Source organism: Mustela lutreola, chromosome X, assembly GCF_030435805.1.
Source record: "Mustela lutreola isolate mMusLut2 chromosome X, mMusLut2.pri, whole genome shotgun sequence".
In the NCBI taxonomy this organism is placed as follows: Eukaryota; Metazoa; Chordata; class Mammalia; order Carnivora; family Mustelidae; genus Mustela; species Mustela lutreola.
In genome coordinates, this window is record NC_081308.1 from 128,316,227 (window position 1) to 128,334,235 (window position 18,009).

Sequence of the window (18,009 nt, forward strand, 5' to 3'; positions counted from 1 at the left end):
GCTGACCGCAGACCTGAGCCCCAGCGGGATGGTTGGCGGGGCTCGTGCCGCACCTGCTCCCGGGGCCCGGGGTGTCTCAGGGCTGCGGGCAGGGACACAGTGCGCTGGGACGTGGGACCCCTCGGCCCTCACCCAGGAGGCCCTCCTCTCCCCTTGTGGGACACACGCCGTCACGGGACAGATGCCTGATGTGCACCCGCAGTGCCCGTGACCGGGAGGCAGGGTCGGAGGAGAAGCGCTCCTTCCAAGGGGTCCCTTCGCCAGCCGCCAGACTTCAGGAACAGTCTGAAGATTTTATAAAAACATTGAATCTACTGACGAGGCTGAGCAGCTGCAGAGGTTTGGGGTTCGGTCCCAGGGTGTTTAGGGTTATCCACTGTTTCGGGGTCCGCTGCAGTGAGTTTTCCTTGGTCGTGCTCGTTCATCCTAAGAAACACACTGTCCGCCTCTACCCGGTGTGTGTACTACATATGTGTATATAGGCTGGGTGTACGTTGTATGTGTTTAGGTCTACATGCATGTATATATCACATATGTATGGACATCGACGGACATGTATGCACCTATGTTCTTGCTATAGATGCATTTTTATAGGTATGTAGGTATATACGTGTAGACTGTGTGTGTATGTCTTTTATGAAAGACTAACTTCTCATCCTATATGTCATTTGTTTTGATACTCACATCTGTTTCTGGTCTAGTCTTGATATCCTCCTCCAGCACTTTTTTGAAAAGGCTGTCCTCACCTCCTAAGCTAAAGCCCAGAATCCAGACGCATCTGCCTCTGTCAAGGCCGTTTTCTCTGCTGTCCTGATACTTGCCCAGAGCTACTGGCACGTATCCTCTGCGGTCCTGCATCAGATTTGTGAAGGAAGCGGGGGCAGAAGTTGAAAATCGTTCCCACTACCCATGCTTTCATTGGCATCCATGCAGTCTATCTTCCCTCCTGACATCCCTGCTACTCCCCACGTCCCCGGCCCGACGGCACTCCGAAGCGTCACCTTAAAGCTTTCTCCGATTCTCTTGTTCAGGTATTGCTGTTCACATTGTATGTCTTTTAAAGGACTTACATTTTGTGGGGCGCCTGTGTGGCCCAGTGGGTTAAGCCTCTGCCTTCAGCGTAGGTCATGATCTCAGGGTCCTGGGATCCAGCCCCGCCTCGGGCTCTCTGCTGAGCAGGGAGCCCGCTTCCCTCCTCTCTCTGCCTGCCTCTCTGCCTACTTGTGGTCTCTCTCCCTCTCTATATCAAATAAATAAATAAGATCTTTTTAAAAAATTTAAAAAAAATAAAGGAGTTTCCATTTTGTAGGACACATTTAGGTGCACAGAGACAGAGAGGAAAGTACACAGATTTCCCACTGATCCACTGCCGCACACCTACGGAGTCTCCCATAATATCAACATCCCCCACCAGAGTAAAACAGTGGTCATCCCTGAGGAAGGTCCATGACTCATCATAGTCATCCAAAGCCCACCATCCAAAGTACCAAAGTATCCCCATAGCCAAAGTACCACTAATGTTCACATCTGGTTTTCGTTTTCCGTGGGTTTGCACTGAAGTGGGATGACATGTACCCGTCAGGACAGTACCATACAGAGCACATTCACGACTCTGCCGATTCATTCCTCCCCACACAGCCCCAGGCAACCAGCGATCGCTTTCCTGTCTCCATAAATGTCCCTTTGTAGAATGTCATTGAGTTGGAAACATACAAAATGGAGCCTTTCCACATTGACCATTTCACTTGGCAATAGGCATCTCAGTTTTCTCCATATCTTTTCACGGCTTGATAACTCATTTCTTTTGAGTGGCCCCTAACATTCCATCATCTGGATGTCCTAGAGTGTATCCATCAACCTACTAAAAGACATCTTCGTTGCATCTGTATTTAGGAAATTGTGAGAAAGGCAGTTAGAAACATTGATGCGTAGGTTCTTGTGTGGACATAGTTTTCAACTTCTTTGGGGAAATACTCATATGGCTGCTGGATGATACCACAGAATACGTCTATATGTGTAAGAAACAACATCAGTGTCTTAAACCTGGTCGAACAATTTTCATCCCAGTAAGTAAGGATGAGAATTTCTGCTGCTCCACATCACCCCCAGCATTTGGTCTGTCACAAGAGAAGTGACTGTTGCTGAAGGGCAACAGTGGGAGAGTATATGTACAAGTGAGCTAGTTAAAGCACGAGAATACAAAAAAGGATAATCTCCTCATACCTGTGCACACACACCCACACACACGCACACACAATCTCCATGTATATACCTTTATAACACAAACACTATACAAGCTGGGCACCTTGCCTCCTTGTTTGGGCTTTGGACCGAAATCACAGGGCACTGGCCTCAAGGTGGGTTGGAAAGGTTAAAGAAGAGAGCAGGCAGGGACAGGGGTCTGGAACTGGAGAAAGAAAAGTGTGTGGGCTCTTGTTTCCGATGCTTCACTGGCCATCATTGTACAAATGCCAGGGGCACACACACGGGTGCCCCAAACTTCCTCTCTGCACAGACAAAGCCCTGCTCACTGCTTCCTTGATACCCAGACACGCGCTGAGCTCTGCTCTCTGGAAGGCCCTGTGGGTGAGCCGAGAGGACACTAAGAGAAGCAGGACCTGTCCCAGCCACTGAAGACTGTGTCTAGCAGCCCCAGTCCTGTTGGGAAGGTGGGTAGTGGGTGCCCTGAGAGGTGCAGAAGAAGCAGAAGAAGGAAGAAGGAAGAAGGGGTGCGGGTCCTGGGAGGAGCACTGCCCTGGAAATGCCCCCGGTCAGGCCCAGGTGGCCTGGGTAAGCAGAGGGGCCCCGTGATTACTCCAGTGCTTCTGGTCCCCGGGAAGCTGGGTGGTGACAGTGCCCAGACTCCACACTGTGCCTCCATATCAGGGAACGGTGGGGGGAGGCTGGGGGAGTCTAGAAGGGGAGGTGCACGAGCACAGGATCAGCGGGGGGCTGGGACGGGGGCCCCCAACCCTGCGTGCTAGAGTCCAAGGGAGGTGGTTAGGAAACACCCAGGGTACCCGCCACCCACTCCCAGCCCACGAACCCTCCCCTCCCCCACGAATCCCACTTGGGACCCATCGCCGCGGAGGTGCTGTCAGCCCTAGGGGACCCCTTCCTCTGGGGTCCGGCTGTGACGAGCGCCGACTTCCGCCTCCGAGGCCTGAGAGAGGCGAGGCCCTGTGTGCGGGAAGCCGGAGTCCGGTTGGCTGAGGGAAGGAGCCCAGGCCCGGCAGCCAGGCGTGCAGGTAGACCCTGCCCTGACGGTGCCCCGAGTGGGGGTCGTGGGGGGACCCCCGGGATCCAGGGGGCCATGGCGGCAGCCCCGAGAGACCCCGGGCCGGGGCAGCGCCGTCCGGCTGAGCCCTTCCCGCCGGGGCCAGGGCAGGGGACACGGGTCCCCAGAAGGACGGGCCCAGGCCCCCCCCCCCTGGAGCGGGTGTCGGCACCTGAGGGAGATCGGTGCGGCCCCGAGGGCTGCAGCCCCACCGCAGCCCAGCCGCGGACCGACCCTGGGGCCCCGGGGGAGGGTGGCCACAGGGGGCGTCGGCTGAAAGGTGCCTCGGGGGTCCGAGGGGGCTGAGGACCTTGGTCGGAGGGCGAGGATGCCGGGTCAGGAAGGCCGCGGCCCAGGGAGGCCCTGGGGGGTCAGGGGGGATGGGGTCGTGCCCGAGCGGGGGCAGGACCGAGGGAGTTGGGAGCCCAGGACAGAGGGGTCGAAACTGAGGTCGGCCCCAGGACCAGTCCGGGCAGGCCCCCGGGCGGGATGGGGACACCTGGCCAGTGTGTGGGGACTGGCGCGTCCGGGTCTCGGAGACACTGGGGGCCTTGGCAGAAGGAGCGGGGCCTCCCTCAGTGGGGTAGGGGGCGGGCGCAGGTCGTGCTTTGTTTCATGGTGAGGATGTAGGAGGATTGAGGGAGCCCGGACCCCAGCCCAGAGTCAGTCAGGGAAGGTCCGTGGTGGGGGATGGGAGCACGTGGCGAGTCCGGACTTCCGCATCCGGGTCTCTCGGGGATAAAGCGCCTGGCGTAAGGAGCCGATCTCAGGGCGTCAGAGGGGAGGGCTCAGGCGCGGATGGGATTCGAGGTATGAACCCTGAGGGAGGCCAGAGGGGACCTCTCCCACGTCGGCTCCCAAGGCCATTCCGGGAAGTCCGCCCTGGAGTGATGGGACAAGTGGTCAGGTGGCCTGACTGGGGCTTCGGGGCCTCCGGAGAGACTCGGAGCCTTGGTGGAAGGAGCAGGGCCTCCCTCAGGCGGGCAGAGGGGCGGGCGCAGGTCATACTGGGCTTCGTGGTGAGGGTGCAGAGGGAGGACTGAGGGATCCAGGACCCCAGCCCAGAGTCAGGCAGGGAAGGTCCGTGGTGGGGGATGGGAGCCCGTGGCGAGTCCGGACTTCCGCATCCGGGTCTCTCGGGGATAAAGCGCCTGATGTAAGGAGTCGATCTCAGGGCGTCAGAGGGGAGGGCTCAGGCGCGAATGGGATTCAAGGTATGAACCCTGAGGCAGGACAGGGGGGATCTCACAGCATTCGGGCCCTAGTGTCTGTCTGGAAAGGCACCTGAGGGTGATGGGGACTAGTAGCCTCTGGGGTGGGACTGGTGCATCCGGGTCTCAGAGACACTGGGGGCCTTGGCAGAAGGAGTGGGGCCTCCCTCAGTGGGGTAGAGGGGCGGGAGAAGGCCTTGCTGAGTTTTATGGTGAGGATGTAGGAGGATTGAGGGACCCAGGGCCCCAGCCCAGAGTCAGTCAGGGAAGGTCCGTGGTGGGGGATGGGAGCACGTGGTGAGTCCGGACTTCCGCATCCGGGTCTCTCGGGGATAAAGCGCCTGGCGTAAGGAGCCGATCTCAGGGTGTCAGAGGGGAGGGCTCAGGCGCGGATGGGATTCAAGGTATGAACCCTGAGGGAGGCCAGAGGGGACCTCTCCCACGTCGGCTCCCAAGGCCATTCCGGGAAGTCCGCCCTGGAGTGATGGGACAAGTGGTCCGGTGGCCTGACTGGGGCTTCGGGGCCTCCGGAGAGACTCGGAGCCTGGGTGGAAGGAGCAGGGCCTCCCTCAGGCGGGCAGAGGGGCGGGCGCAGGTCATACTGGGCTTCGTGGTGAGGGTGCAGAGGGAGGACTGAGGGATCCAGGACCCCAGCCCAGAGTCAGGCAGGGAAGGTCCGTGGTGGGGGATGGGAGCACGTGGCGAGTCCGGACTTCCGCATCCGGGTCTCTTGGGGATAAAGCGCCTGGTGTAAGGACCTGACCTCAGGGCGTCACAGGGAGGGCTCAGCCGCGAATGGGATTCAAGGTATGAACCCTGAGGCAGGAGAGGGGGGACCTCACAGCATTTGGGCCCCAGGGTCAGTTTAGAAAGTCATCTGGCAGGATGGGGTCTCCTATGCTCTAGGGTGGGACTCGAGCTTCAGGGTTTCTCTAGGGACTGGGGACCTTGGCAGAAAGAAAAGGGCCTCCCTCGGGTGGGCAGAGGGGAGGGCACCGGTCCTGCTGGGCTTTACAGTGAGCAACCCAGAGTCAGTCAGGGAAGGTCCGTGGTGGGGGATGGGAGCACGTGGCGAGTCCGGACTTCCGCATCCGGGTCTCTCGGGGATAAAGCGCCTGGCGTAAGGAGCCGATCTCAGGGCCTCCGAGGGGAGGCTCAGGCGCGAATGGGATTCAAGGTATGAAGCCTGAGGGAGGCCAGAGGGGACCTCTCCCACGTCGGCTCCCAAGGCCATTCCGGGAAGTCCCCCCGGGGGGGATGGGACAAGAGGTCCGGTGGCCTGACTGGGGCCTCGGGGCCTCCGGAGAGACTCGGAGCCTGGGTGGAAGGAGCAGGGCCTCCCTCAGGCGGGCAGAGGGGCGGGCCCAGGTCATACTGGGCTTCTCGGTGAGGGTACAGCGAGAGGACTGAGGGCCCCAGGACCCCAGCTCAGAGTCAGTCAGGGAAGGTCCGTGGTGGGGGATGGGAGCACATGGCGTGTCCGGACTTCCGCATCCGGGTCTCTCGGGGATAAAGCGCCTGGCGTAAGGAGCCGATCTCAGGGCGTCAGAGGGGAGGGCTCAGGCGCGGATGGGATTCAAGGTATGAACCCTGAGGCAGGACAGGGGGGATCTCACAGAATTGGGTCCACAGGGTCAGTTTAGAAAGGCATCTGGCAGGATGAGGTCTCCTATGCCCTAGGCTGGGATAGGTGCATCCGGGTTTCTCTAGTGACTGGGGACCTTGGCAGAAGGTCCTGGCTCGGCGGGGAGAGGGGAGGGCATAGGTCCGACTGGGCTTCACGTTGAGCATGCAGAGGGAGGACTAAGGGAGCCTGGACCCCAGCCCAGAGTCAGTCAGGGAAGGTCCGTGGTGGGGGATGGGAGCACGTGGCGAGTCCGGACTTCCGCATCCGGGTCTCTAAGGGATAAAGGGCCTGGTGTAAGGAGCCCATCTCAGGTCCTCAGCGGGAGGGCTCAGCCGCGAATGGGATTCAAGGTATGAACTCGTAGGGTGTCTAGAAGGGACATCTCCGACGTGGGCTCCCAAGGCCATTCCGGTAAGTCCCCCGGGCGGGATGGGGACAAGTTGTCCAGTGGCCTGAGTGGAGCCTCCAGTCCTCCGGGGAGTCTGAGAGCCTTGGTGGAAGGAGCAGGGCCTCCCTCAGGCGGGCAGAGGGGCGGGCGCCGGTAGTGCTGGGCTTCTCGGTGAGGGTGCAGAGGGAGGACTGAGGGACCCTGGACCCCAGCCCAGAGTCAGTCATGCGAGGTCCGTGGTGGGGGATGGGAGCACGTGGCGAGTCCGGACTTCCGCATCCGGGTCTCTCGGGGATAAAGCGCCTGGTGTAAGGAGCCGATCTCGGGGCGTCAGAGGGGAGGGCTCAGGCGCGAATGTGTTTCAAGGTATGAACCCTGAGGCGGGACAGGGGGGACCTCACAGCATTGGGTTCCCAGGGTCAGTTTAGAAAGGCATCTGGGCGGGATGGGGTCTCGTATCCTCTAGGGCGGGACTCGCCTATCCGGGTTTCTCTAGTGACTGGGGACCTCGGCAGAAGGAAAAGGGCCTCCCTCGGGTGGGCAGAGGGGAGGGCACAGGTCATGCTGGGCTTCATGCTGGGCTTCACGTTGGACTCTGGACCCCAGCCCAGAGTCGGTCCGGGAAGGTCCTTATGGGGGATGGGAAGACATGGCGAATCGGGAATTCTGCCTCCGGGTCTCTGAGAGACTGAGGGCCTGATGGTCGGAGCAGGGCCACCCTCAGGTGGGCAGAGGGCTTGGTCCCGGCGAGTCTGGGAGGAAAGAGCAGGCATGAAACATGAGGCATGACCGAGGAGACTCTGGCAGAAGCCCCCCCTCTGATGTCAGTCTAGGGAGGCCCCCCTGGGCGGGGCGGGGACTCAAGCCCAGTGGGGTCGGATTCCCCCATCCTGGTCACTGGAAAGATTGGGGGCCTTGGTGGAAGGAGAAGGGCCTCGGTCAGGTGGGCAGAGAGGGCCCAGGCAGTAACCCGAGTCAAGGTATGAACTCTGAGGAGGACAGAGGACGCCTCACAGGGGTTGGGCCATAGTGTCAGTCCAGGAGGATCCCTGGAGGGCATGGGACTGCATAGCGAGACCAGACTTCAGATTCCGGGTCTCAGAGGGTCAGGAGGCCTAGTGTAAGGAGCAGGGATTCAGTTCAGCAGGGGGAGGGCCCGGGTTCTGTCAGGATTCAAGGTGAGCACTCGAGAGAGGACCGAGGGTCCCCAGACCCAGTACAGAATCAGTCCTGGGAGGCCCCTAAGCAGGAGGAGGTAAGTGGCATGTCCAGAATTCCACATCCGGGTCTCAGAGAGGCTTGGGGTTGGGGTGAGAGGCACAGCCTGAGGTCAGCAGCAGGGAAGGCTCAGACCCTGCTGGAGTCACGGTGAGGACCCTCAGGGAGAAGTGAGGGGACCCTGGACCCCAGAACAGAGTCATTGAGGGAGGCCCTTGAGCCAGCTGTCTGCCCGAGTCGCACCCCCACATTTGGCCGTGGATCTCAGGGATGTGCGGGGAGGTCAGAGAGGAAAGGACTGCGGACAGCGGAGGGCATGGCCCCAGGTCCTGCTGGAGTCCAGAAGGGAGGCAGGCTGAGAGTTGAGGTCCTTAGAGCCTAAAACAGAAGGTGATTTTGTTGCCCTTGGGCCTTCTTAGCTGTCCCCCAAAGTGGGGGGGGAATAGCTAAAGTGTTACCTGACTTTTAAAGTGTTTCACCCAGGTTCTGGGGGACGGGAGAGCCTTGGTCTGAAGAATGTGGCCTCAGATCAGCAGGGTGGGGAGCCCCAAGACCCCGAGGGAGGACTGAGCAGACCCCTACCCAGACATAGGGGTTCCAAATGAATGGGTGCCCGGAGGGTCAGTCCTGCGAGGCAAGGCCGGGTGTCGAGAAAAATGAGGATCCTGGTTTCCCCTCTGGGTCTCAGTGGGATGGGGAACTGGGCCTGCAAGGTGCCTCCTGGAGTTAGGAGAAGGGATACTTCCAGGTCCTGCTGAAAGGAAACATGAGCACTTTGAGGACAGAGAGTGGACTCCCGCCCCAGGACAGAGGGGCCAGCCCCCAATCTCAGCTCTCTATGAATGGGGTGCGGTACAGGGGGTGGGCGTGGAGTGCTGCCTCCTCACTCTCCTCTGGGAGCTCAAAGGGAGGCGAGGGCCATGCTGGGAGAGGTCGGAGTCGGGTCATCTGAGGAAGCCCACCTGGGAGACACACAGGAGGCCCTGGTCCCGGCAAGAGTCAATGTGGGGGCCCCCGAGGCAGGAGCGAGGGCTCCCAATCCACCCCTTGGGACGAGGAGGGGATGGCCCAGAAATCTGGCCAGCTCTACCTGACCGCTCTGAGAACCCGGGCTGGGCCTGTCGGGCTGAGCCCCTCTTTGTCCCCAGATCCCTGGGCTCTGGGAGGGGAGGGTCTGTGCCTGAGGGTCTGTACTCAGGTCAGTGGAGGAGGCAGGGGTGGAGGGGAGAAACGAGGAGCTGCCTCCACAGCAGGATCCCCAGGGCCCAGGCCTGCCCTCACACTTCTGTCAGCCATGGGGAGACGGGGAGACAGTGGGGAGACGGGGCATCGGTGGGCAGACTGAGTTCTCCTCGCTTTTCCTTTTGGCTTCTCCATGAGATGAGGCCTTGACACCAGGAGGGGGGCCTCCAGTGAACACCGGGAGTTTTCCCAGCCTTCCTGGGGTCAAGGTATAGACAAAGAAGCAGACCCATCCCACATAGATGGCACCCCCACATTTGGCCATCCCTGGAGATCCGTGACGAGCCCTGTAGACCTGATGCAGGCCGGTCCAGATGTGAACCCCCTCGCTTTCCTTCCGTGGAGGCTCAGGGCCGCGTGGTCTTGCTGGGACCCTTTGGCCTCTGGGCCAAGGGGCGTGGGGCTTAGGTCCTGGCAGGGGGAAGAAGTCTCCTGAGAGGCCAAGGAGGGGACGGCCCAGCCTGGACGGGTGGCAGACTCAGGAGTCCAGCCCAGCCCTCCTGTGTGCCCTGGGCCCCGGGGCTGTGCTCTAAGTGTGTCCCCTGAGGTGCCTCTTCGTTTTCTCCTCCAGGGGCTTCTAAAACAGGGCGTGGAGGTCTGGGTCTGAGGCAGGATTCCGTGAGGTCACAGCGCAGGTGAGTGCCAGTGGTCAAGGTGTGGTACTTGCTCCGAACCTGGAGCCAGGGCCTTGCCCATCCCACACCTGAGGGGACCCTGGATACCCACAGCCCTTTGTCAGCTCTGGGATGTCCGGCCTCTGCTGGCTGGGCTGAACCCCATGAGCCGACCACATGTGTCTTCAGGTCCTGAGGGCTGGGCTCTGCAGGGCGTATCCTCTGGGTGAGAAGAGAAGGAGGCAGCCCTAGTGGAATCAGTAGGTGCTCCTTGAGGACGCTGAGGGGGTTCCCCGCCCAGGCCGAGTGCGCCCCACTGTCTCGACCTGCGCGGCCTCAAAGAGCACAGGCAGGAGAGGCTGCACGTGGAGCACCCCTCGTCCTGCTCAGGGCTGAGAGATTCTGTTCAGGGTGCTGACTTTGGGGCCACAGAGGGAGCCCTACCTGGTCAGCAGAGAAGGGAGTTCAATGAATGGCCAGGACTCAAAAGGGGCCTTTGGGAGGCTGGAGGGTATGAAGGTTACCCCACATGAAAAGAGAAGGGGCCTTAGGGAGTGCAGCTTCCCTGTTCTCAGCAGGGCCCTCTGCCAGGGAGCACGTAGCAGGGACAGCTGGATGTGGCACGGCCCCACCTGTGTCCCACGGTTGGGGCTGGGGGATGTCAGGGACGTGAGGCCCTTGGTCTGTGGGAAAGGTCAGGGCAGCGGAGGGAGGATCCCTGGAACACCCAGGCAGTAATGTGAGGACCCCGAAGGAGGACGGCCCTTCCCCCCACCCCCATTTCAGGGAAGAAAGGACAGCACAGAGTCCAGCTCGGCCTTGCTGTCGGTCCTGGAAGGAGCAGTGAGCGGTGGCGCTAAGCGGCATGCTCACGTGTCCCATGGGCAGGAAGGTGGGGAGTCCTCCGGGAGGTGAGGTCCTGGGCTGAGAGGCACAAGGCCTCTAACTCAGGATGGGGCTGGGAGGAAGGGCAGGTCCCGGCAGGAGGAAAGAGTAACCTCCTCGGAGATTGAGGGAATCCCCACCGCGGGACAGGGCACCGGGCCCCCCTTTAGCCCCGGGCGGTGGCCTGTGGGTGGTATACGTGCATTTTGGAACCAGCGGTTGCACGGAGGGGGTTCCCTGTGACAGCGAACCTCGTACACCCACAAAGAGTCCAGGAATTCAGCACAGCTGCGACACTGTCCATCTGGAGACATCTTCAGAGTCCACAGAGCAGGAGCTCAGGCCTACAAGAGTGTCCCACCCTTCAGGGGTCACTGGGCAAACCCCGGGTTGCTCTGGGCGCTTGGGACCAAGGGGCTCTAAGGCACAGGCTCCGGGAGCCCGTCCTCCACTTCCCTACATGGGCTGGAGCAGCTCCAGGCGCTCAGGCACACAAGCCCCTCACTGGACCCGTGGCTGACCGTACAAGGCCGTAGCTCAGGAACACCAGACCCGAGAGCCGCGGAGGTCACAGGCGGTGGGCAGGCGTGCGCGCACAGTGTCCATCCCTCTGGGTGCGCCTCTCCCCCTGCATCTCCATGTCCCCATCTGAAATCTCTCTAGCCTGTTCCTCTGGGGTTTCATGGAGGCTCCCACACTCAGTCTCCAGCCCCCTTAGCCGTCCCCCATGGTCAGGGGTTCCGGGGACCGAAAGCTGCCACCCTCCAGTCACCTGGCGGGTTCTCCTGGCAACCAGGCCCCCGCCTCGGTGCTGCCCAGAGTCACCTGGTGGACCTAACAAAAGTCACCTTCCTCACGCTCGACACTTAGGAATTATGAGGGCTTGAGAGTAGAGAGCCAGGAAGTGCGGACAAAGAGCAAGTCTTCGTCTGCTTGTATATCACAATGTCCAAGGTGCCTTTTCCGGCTCTCTGGGGCTCTCACGGAGGTGAGGACCATGCTCTGAGAGGACACCATCTGGTCATCTGGGGAAGCCCAACTGGGTGTCAGGAGTCCCAGGTGAGGACCCTGAGGCAAGAGAGAGTGGACCCCGATTGCCAGAACAAGGAGGGAACCCCAGAGAACCCTGGGCTGCCCCTACTGTCAGCTCTGGGAACTCTGGGCATGGCTGGTCGGGCCGAGCCCCTTCTTACTCTCAGATCCCTGCTCTCAGGGAGTCACGGGCCTTGGTCTGATGGTCTGGACTCAGGTCAGCTGAGGCAGGATCCCGGGCCCTGGCAGGAGTCAAGGACCCAGCAGCCTCCCCTTCCCAGGGAGCTAGGAGGCCCCGGGTGGGTGCGGTCAGATGTGGACACGCTCACTTGCTTCTGTTTGGTCTCGGGGCTCTGTGGTCTTGTTCTGAGACTGGGGCTTCAGGCCGGCAGAGGGCTGGGCCCAGGCCCTGCCAGCGCAAAGGTAAGCCCCCTGAGGGAGCAGGGACCGCCACCCTCTGGAAGTGGGGACCTCGCAGCATCAGACCCGCTCTCCTATCTGCCCTGGGGGCCCTGTATTCTCAGTCTGCACCCTGAGGGGCCTCCCCCTTCCCCCCAGCAGGGGACTCGGGAGCTGGGAGGTGAAGCCCTGGGTCTGAGGAGCAGAGGGGAGAGAGAGAGAGAGAGAGGAAGGAGAGGAGACCGTGGACTTCCCTCCTTCCGTTTTGAAGGGGACGGGCTGCCCAGGAGGAGAGACCTGTGCGAGGCCCGAGAGGGCCAGTACGGGGAGGACCCGGAGTCCCCTTTGTCAAGGCTGCTGAGGGCCCCTTCCTGAGCTGAGGCCCTTCACACCCCCCCTCTCTCCCAGGCCCTTGGGTCGCTTCGCCCACTCCTGCCCACACCGGGGGCTGCTGCCAGACACAAGTCATCATGCCTGTGGGCAGGAGGAATGAGCTCCGGAAATTGGAGGAGGCTCCTCAGGACCCTAGAGAGGCCCAGCGCCTGGCGGATGCGGAGCTGTATGAGGCTTCGGGGTTCGAGGAGGCCCTGTCTCTCTCGTCCTCCCCCTCCTCCACCTCCTCCTCCCCCTCCTCCTCCTCCAGTTTCTCCTCCTTCTTCTCCTCTTGTTCCTCCCACTTATCCGTCTCTTCCTCCTCCTCTTCCTCCTCTTACTTTGTCCTGTTCCCTAATACCCCGGAGGAGGAGTCCGCTGCTGGAGGCTCGAGTCCTCCCCAGAGCCCTCAGGGGGCCTTCCCCGCCCCCAGTGCCATGGAGGCCTCTCCCTGGAGCCTGTCTGAAGATAGCTCCAGCTCCGCGATGGAGGAGGGGTCTGGCACTGGGGGGGAGCCAGGGGTGGCCGAGCCCGTGCTCCACGCTGCACTCCACGTGAGGGCGGTCAGCCTGGTGGGGTTCCTGCTCCAAAAGTTTCGCACCAAGCAGCCGACCAGCCAGGCGGAGATGCTGGCGATCGTCGGCGAGGATGAGCAGGACGCCTTCCCCGGGATCCTGGGCCAGGCGTCCGAGTGCATGCGGCTGGTGTTCGGCGTGGAGGTGAAGGAAGTGGACCCCAGCGAGCACTCCTACGTCCTGGTCACCGTCCTGGGCCTCACCTGCGATGCGATGCTGAGCGGTGAGCAGGGCCTGCCCAAGACCGGCCTCCTGGTGGTGCTCCTGGGGGTGATCCTCCTGGAGGGCGACCGTGCCCCCGAGGAGGTGGTGTGGGAAGCGCTGGGGGTCATGGGGGTGTATGCCGGCGAGGAGCACATCATCTTTGGGGAGCCCCGGGAGCTCCTGACCAACGTCTGGGTGCAGGAAGGGTACCTGGAGTACCAGCAGGTGCCCGGCGGTGACCCTGCCCGCTACGAGTTCCTGTGGGGTCCCAGGGCCCACATGGAAACCAGCAGGGTGCAGGTGCTGGAGTATTTGCTGCGGGTCTATCCCGGGCTGCCGGTTTCCTCCCTGGCCCCCTCTGAAGAGGCTGTGAGCCACGAGGAAGAGGGGGCCTGAGCCCCAGGGGCGGCTGTGGTGCAGTCCGGGCTCTGGCGGGGTGGGCAGATTGTCCTGCAGGGTGCCGGGCACGAAGTGAGGCTGTTTCTTGGTTCTTCCCTGTTTCTGTGTTGTGTGTGTGTGTGTGTGTGTGTGTGTGTGTGTGTGTGTGTGCCTGCGGGTGTAGAGAGATCCCTGGCATTCTAAGTGCAGGGTCAGAGAGGGTTGGGGGGAATATGCAGTGCAAAGAGCCTCCTTTGGGGGGTGCGGGGGGGCGGTTCCCTGTGATGCCTCCCAAGTTCAGAGCTCGGTGTCCCTGGCGAAGCTCTCCAGTAGGGTTCCTTGCTGTAGGAGGTTTCATCTGATTCAGCGGCTGAGTGTGTGAGTGACATCCCCCCACAGCGTTTGTCCTTACCCAGTTCAAGAGTTATGAATTTGTCAGTTTTGTCATTTCCTGGAAACCGGCGGACCCGCTGTTTCCTTGTTTGGGCTCCTGTTCAAAATCACAACACGTTTGGAGGGATGGAATGAAAAGTCGAAAGAAAGGAGGAGCGAATTGATGGGGCCAGGAAATAGAGAAATAAAAGGAAAGTTTGTTTGTTTTTGCTTCTGATGCCTTTCTGTCTATCATTGTGTAAATGCCAGAGGCACACATGCGCGGGCTCCTGCCCTGGCTTGCTTCTTCCAGAATGGAGGAGAAATGTTCTCTCTGCACAGAAGGAGCCCTGCTGGCTGGCTCCTTGATTGCCAGACATGCACTGAGCTCTGCTTTCTGGAAGGCCCTGTGGTTGAGCAGGGAGGACACTAGGAGAAGCAGGACGCTTCGCAGCCACAGAAGTCTGTGTCGAGCAGCCCCAGTCCTAGTGGGAAGCTGGGGAGGGCTGCCCCGAGAGCTGCAGAAGAAGTGGAGAACGGAAGGCGGGGTGCAGCTCTCGCGGTGAGCACCGCAGTAGAAATGCCATGAGCCCAGGTGGCTGGGGCGTCTGGTCCCCAGGATTACTTCTGGTCCCAGGTGATCGCCAGTTAGCTGTGCTGTGACCGTGCTCCTGCATGGAGAAGGGGTGCCTTCGGTGTGGGGGCAAGTCTGGAATGGAGAATTGCTCTGAGAATACACACTGGATCCTGGAGCAGCCCGAGCACTCTCTTGTGACAGGAAGGAAGCGTGTTTGCTGCCTTCCACCTGCATCAGAAATTTTGAGCACAAGAAAGAGTTTTGTGGCCTTTCCGACGTTGGATCTGTGGAGAAATCGGAACCCTTGTACACTCTTATGGGAATGGAACCTGGTAACAGCTGCTGTGGGAAAGCATGGGGCAGGGCCACAAAAAAGCAGACATGGAAATTTCTGTATGGGGCAGCAATCCCAATTCTGAGTGTGCAGTCAAGGACTTGAAAGCTGGGACTCAAAACTCCTTTGTGGGCCCGTGGTCACACTAGCGGGATTCAGAGAGTGTGGAACGTAGGCGTGATACCGTGATTCATGAGGAAGATATAGGGTTGGTCATTCAATGACCACAGTACACGTCTCGTTTCTATTTGGTCTTGGTCCTGAGCCCTGACTCTGAGTTCCTCAAACCCTCATAATTCCAAAGTGTGGGGAGTGAAGAAGGTGACTTTTGTTAGGTCCAGAGGTAACTCTGGGCAACACCTACGTGGGTGCCTGGTTGCCAGGAGAACGGGCCAGGTGACTGGAGGGTGGCAGCTTTCGGTCCCCGGACCCCCTGACCGCGGGGGAGGGCTGAGGGGGCTGGAGATTGAGTGAGGAGGGAGCGTCCATGAAACCCCAGAGGGACAGGCTCAAGAGATTCCAGGTGGGACATGGGACATGAGACATGGGACATAAGACATGAAGATGCAGGGGGATAGGCGCACCCAGAGGGATGGACACTGTGCGCGCACCCCTGCCCACCACCTGTGGCCTCCGCAGCTCTCGGGTCGGGTGTTCCTGGGCTATGGCCTTGTACGGTCAGCCACGGGTCCAGTGAGGGGCTTGTGTGCCTGAGCGCCTGGAGCTGCTCCAGCCCATGTGGGGAAGCGGAGGACGGGCTCCGGGAGCCTGTGCCTTAGAGCCCCTTGGTCCCAAGCGCCCAGAGCAACCCAGGGCTTGGGACTGGTAGCAGTGGGGCTGGACCCCCTGGTGGGCAGGAGCCTTGACCCTGTGGGATGTGTTGTGGTCTCCGGGTGGAGAATGGTAGAAGTGAGGTGACTTGTGGTTGTGCTGCTGGAGGTTCCCCTCTCCCGCTTGCCTCCTCCCACGCAGCCCCTCCACCCCACCCTGGCCCTGTCACACTGCTGTCTGTCTGCTCCCAGGCTCCGAGGTGGGTTTGAACTGTGCGCCCTGTGGCAGCTCTGGGGGCAGCACAGGAGCATCTCTCGGGAGGGCACAAGGCTTCCAGGAGCACTTCTGGAACCCCAGGATCACAGAGCCCTACCTCCGCCCCACATGTCCTGGGTGTGGGGCTTGCCTTTCTTCCTGATATGCAAATCAGTGTGTCGTCCAGCGATCAAACTGCGTTGTTTCCCTCACCCCCTCTTCTCTCCCAGGCCTTTTTGTCTGGAGGCTCCTATGTGGCGGGTACAAAAGCATTTTCACAAACCAGCACCGTCATAGAAGGGAACCAGAAAGACTCGTCACTGTCGAGGGGTGGTGGGGATGACGTGCTGAATTTCCGACGGCTTTGGCGATGGGTGTACATCGCTTCTCCCGTGAGGGGGAGAGGAAAGAGCAAAGCCTTCCCGGGAAGGCTGACCGAACACCCTCACGGCCTGGTGGGTACAGCTGGGGAAGCGGGAGGGACTCAGGCAAGCAGTGTTTGTCGCAGACTGCAACCAGCCCGGCTAGGCCTGCCGATGAGGCCAAGGCAGAGTGGGCTGTGTTGGATCAGGGCAGGGCGTGTGGAGGCCTCCCGAGTTAGGAGGGCACTCACTGGTCTGTGTCCGGGATGCCGCGCCCACAGGCAGCAATGCCTCGGTTGCAGGAGAGAACGGGCCTCTATCCTGAACATCTGGGAGGGACCCTCACGGTCTGCGACCGCACCCAAGATACTTGGACAGATCTGGGCCTCGCAGAGGGCTGTCCCACATGTGCAAGGATCCCAGCGCTCAAGATCTGTCCCTGGCGCTTAGCTTGCTGTCCTCTCAGCACAGCTGACGCTGAGGCTGCACAGGGCCGCCCCCCCGTGCACGCGTTCAGGTTCGGCTCGGCGTTCCAGCCAGCCCGCGAGGCTTTGTGAGTCCCGGGTCTGACAGAGTCAGTGGCTTTCCTGTGCCAAGTCAAGGCATGGCTCGAGCAGAGGCCTTTTTTGCTTCGCCATCCTTAGAGACCCCCTAGCTGACAGCTAGAAACCCTGCACCTCATCTTGGATCCACAGCGGCCGCTAAGGTTGAGACCTGGGATCTCCCAGGAGCTCGGGAGCAAATTGCAGGGGCCTCCAGGGACTGGGGGCTGACCCAGGAAGAGGACAAGGCCAGGAGAGGCAGCAGCACACAGCAGGCTGTCCTGGGTGGTGTGGGCCCGGAGTCGTATTACGGGGGAGCCGTGAGACTGCCCAGGCCCTTACGGTCAGGGGGGCACGATGCACGGTGGAGTGCTACACGCTCGGCGAGTCCCCCCCCCCGCCCCCCAAATACATCTGTGGAAATCCTGAGCACCAAAGATGATGGCTTTGGAGGTGGGGCCTGGGGGAGGTGTTTAGGTCCTGAAGGTGGAAGCCTCGTGGATGGGAATAGAACCTGGTAAAAGAGGCCCCAGAAGGTTCCCCAGCCCTTTCCACCATGATAGGATGCGGCGAGAAGGTGGGCGCTGCGAACCAGGAGGAGGGTGCTCACTCCTCCGTGCTGGCCCCTTGTTGGCACCTCCCGCTTCCAGCCTCCAGCGCCGGGAGAGCGAGCGATGTCCCGCATTCCAGGGCCACTCTGGCCATGGCGTTTTGCCGCCGTGGCCCCGTGGGTTAATGGACATAGGCCAGGGAGGGGACTGCTTGGGCAGGGGGCTCAGCTCAGCAGCTCGGGGTCTGGCTTGGGGTGTGAGAACCACAAAGCTCTATCTCCTGTCGTCTTAGCAGACGGGGTGAGGTTTGCCGGGATGTGGCCGACAGGCGGGCTCCAAAAGGCCAACCGCTCCTCTAAGCTACACTTGGAAGAGCTGCCCATGTGAAAGAAAATCGGAGCTGGGTGCTGGGGGCTGTTTGAGCCGACGGGGGCAGTCCGCTCTGGTGAAATCCACCGCCTAGGGACCCGTGCACCAAAGGACCTGTTTGGCTCATTTCGGGAACACAGCCTGAACCCTGCTTTTCCAGTCTCTACAAGTCTGTCTCTCTGCAGGCTGCCTCTCCCTCCCACACGGGCCTCCCTGTCCAGAGGCTCCAGGAGGCAGGAAGCATTGGGAGATGGGTTTTGTTTCCAGGCATCAGAGTTCACAGCAGAGAGAGACCAGTGGAGTGACTTAAACACCACGAGTCCCAGTGGGAGAAGGTCCCTGAGGGAGAGGAGTCTGATACTGCAGAAAAGGAAGCCAGTGGAAATCGGGAGAGTCCGGGCCCCCGTGTATACAGCAAGGGAGGACGGCTGGGAACCAAGCTTGGACGTGGGTC

At 60.9% G+C, this 18,009-nt stretch overlaps 1 protein-coding gene across 1 annotated transcript; it reads left to right on the top strand.

Moving 5' to 3' along the window:
• The first annotated feature begins 3,172 nt into the window (after window positions 1-3,172).
• On the top strand, window positions 3,173-14,005 carry LOC131821434 (melanoma-associated antigen 8-like). The gene is made up of 3 exons (XM_059157535.1): window positions 3,173-3,248; window positions 9,535-9,598; window positions 12,302-14,005. The coding sequence occupies exon 3, from the start codon at window positions 12,364-12,366 to the stop codon at window positions 13,438-13,440; it is 1,077 nt and encodes a 358-aa protein (XP_059013518.1). The 5' UTR covers window positions 3,173-3,248; window positions 9,535-9,598; window positions 12,302-12,363; the 3' UTR covers window positions 13,441-14,005.
• The last annotated feature ends 4,004 nt before the right edge of the window (window positions 14,006-18,009 follow it).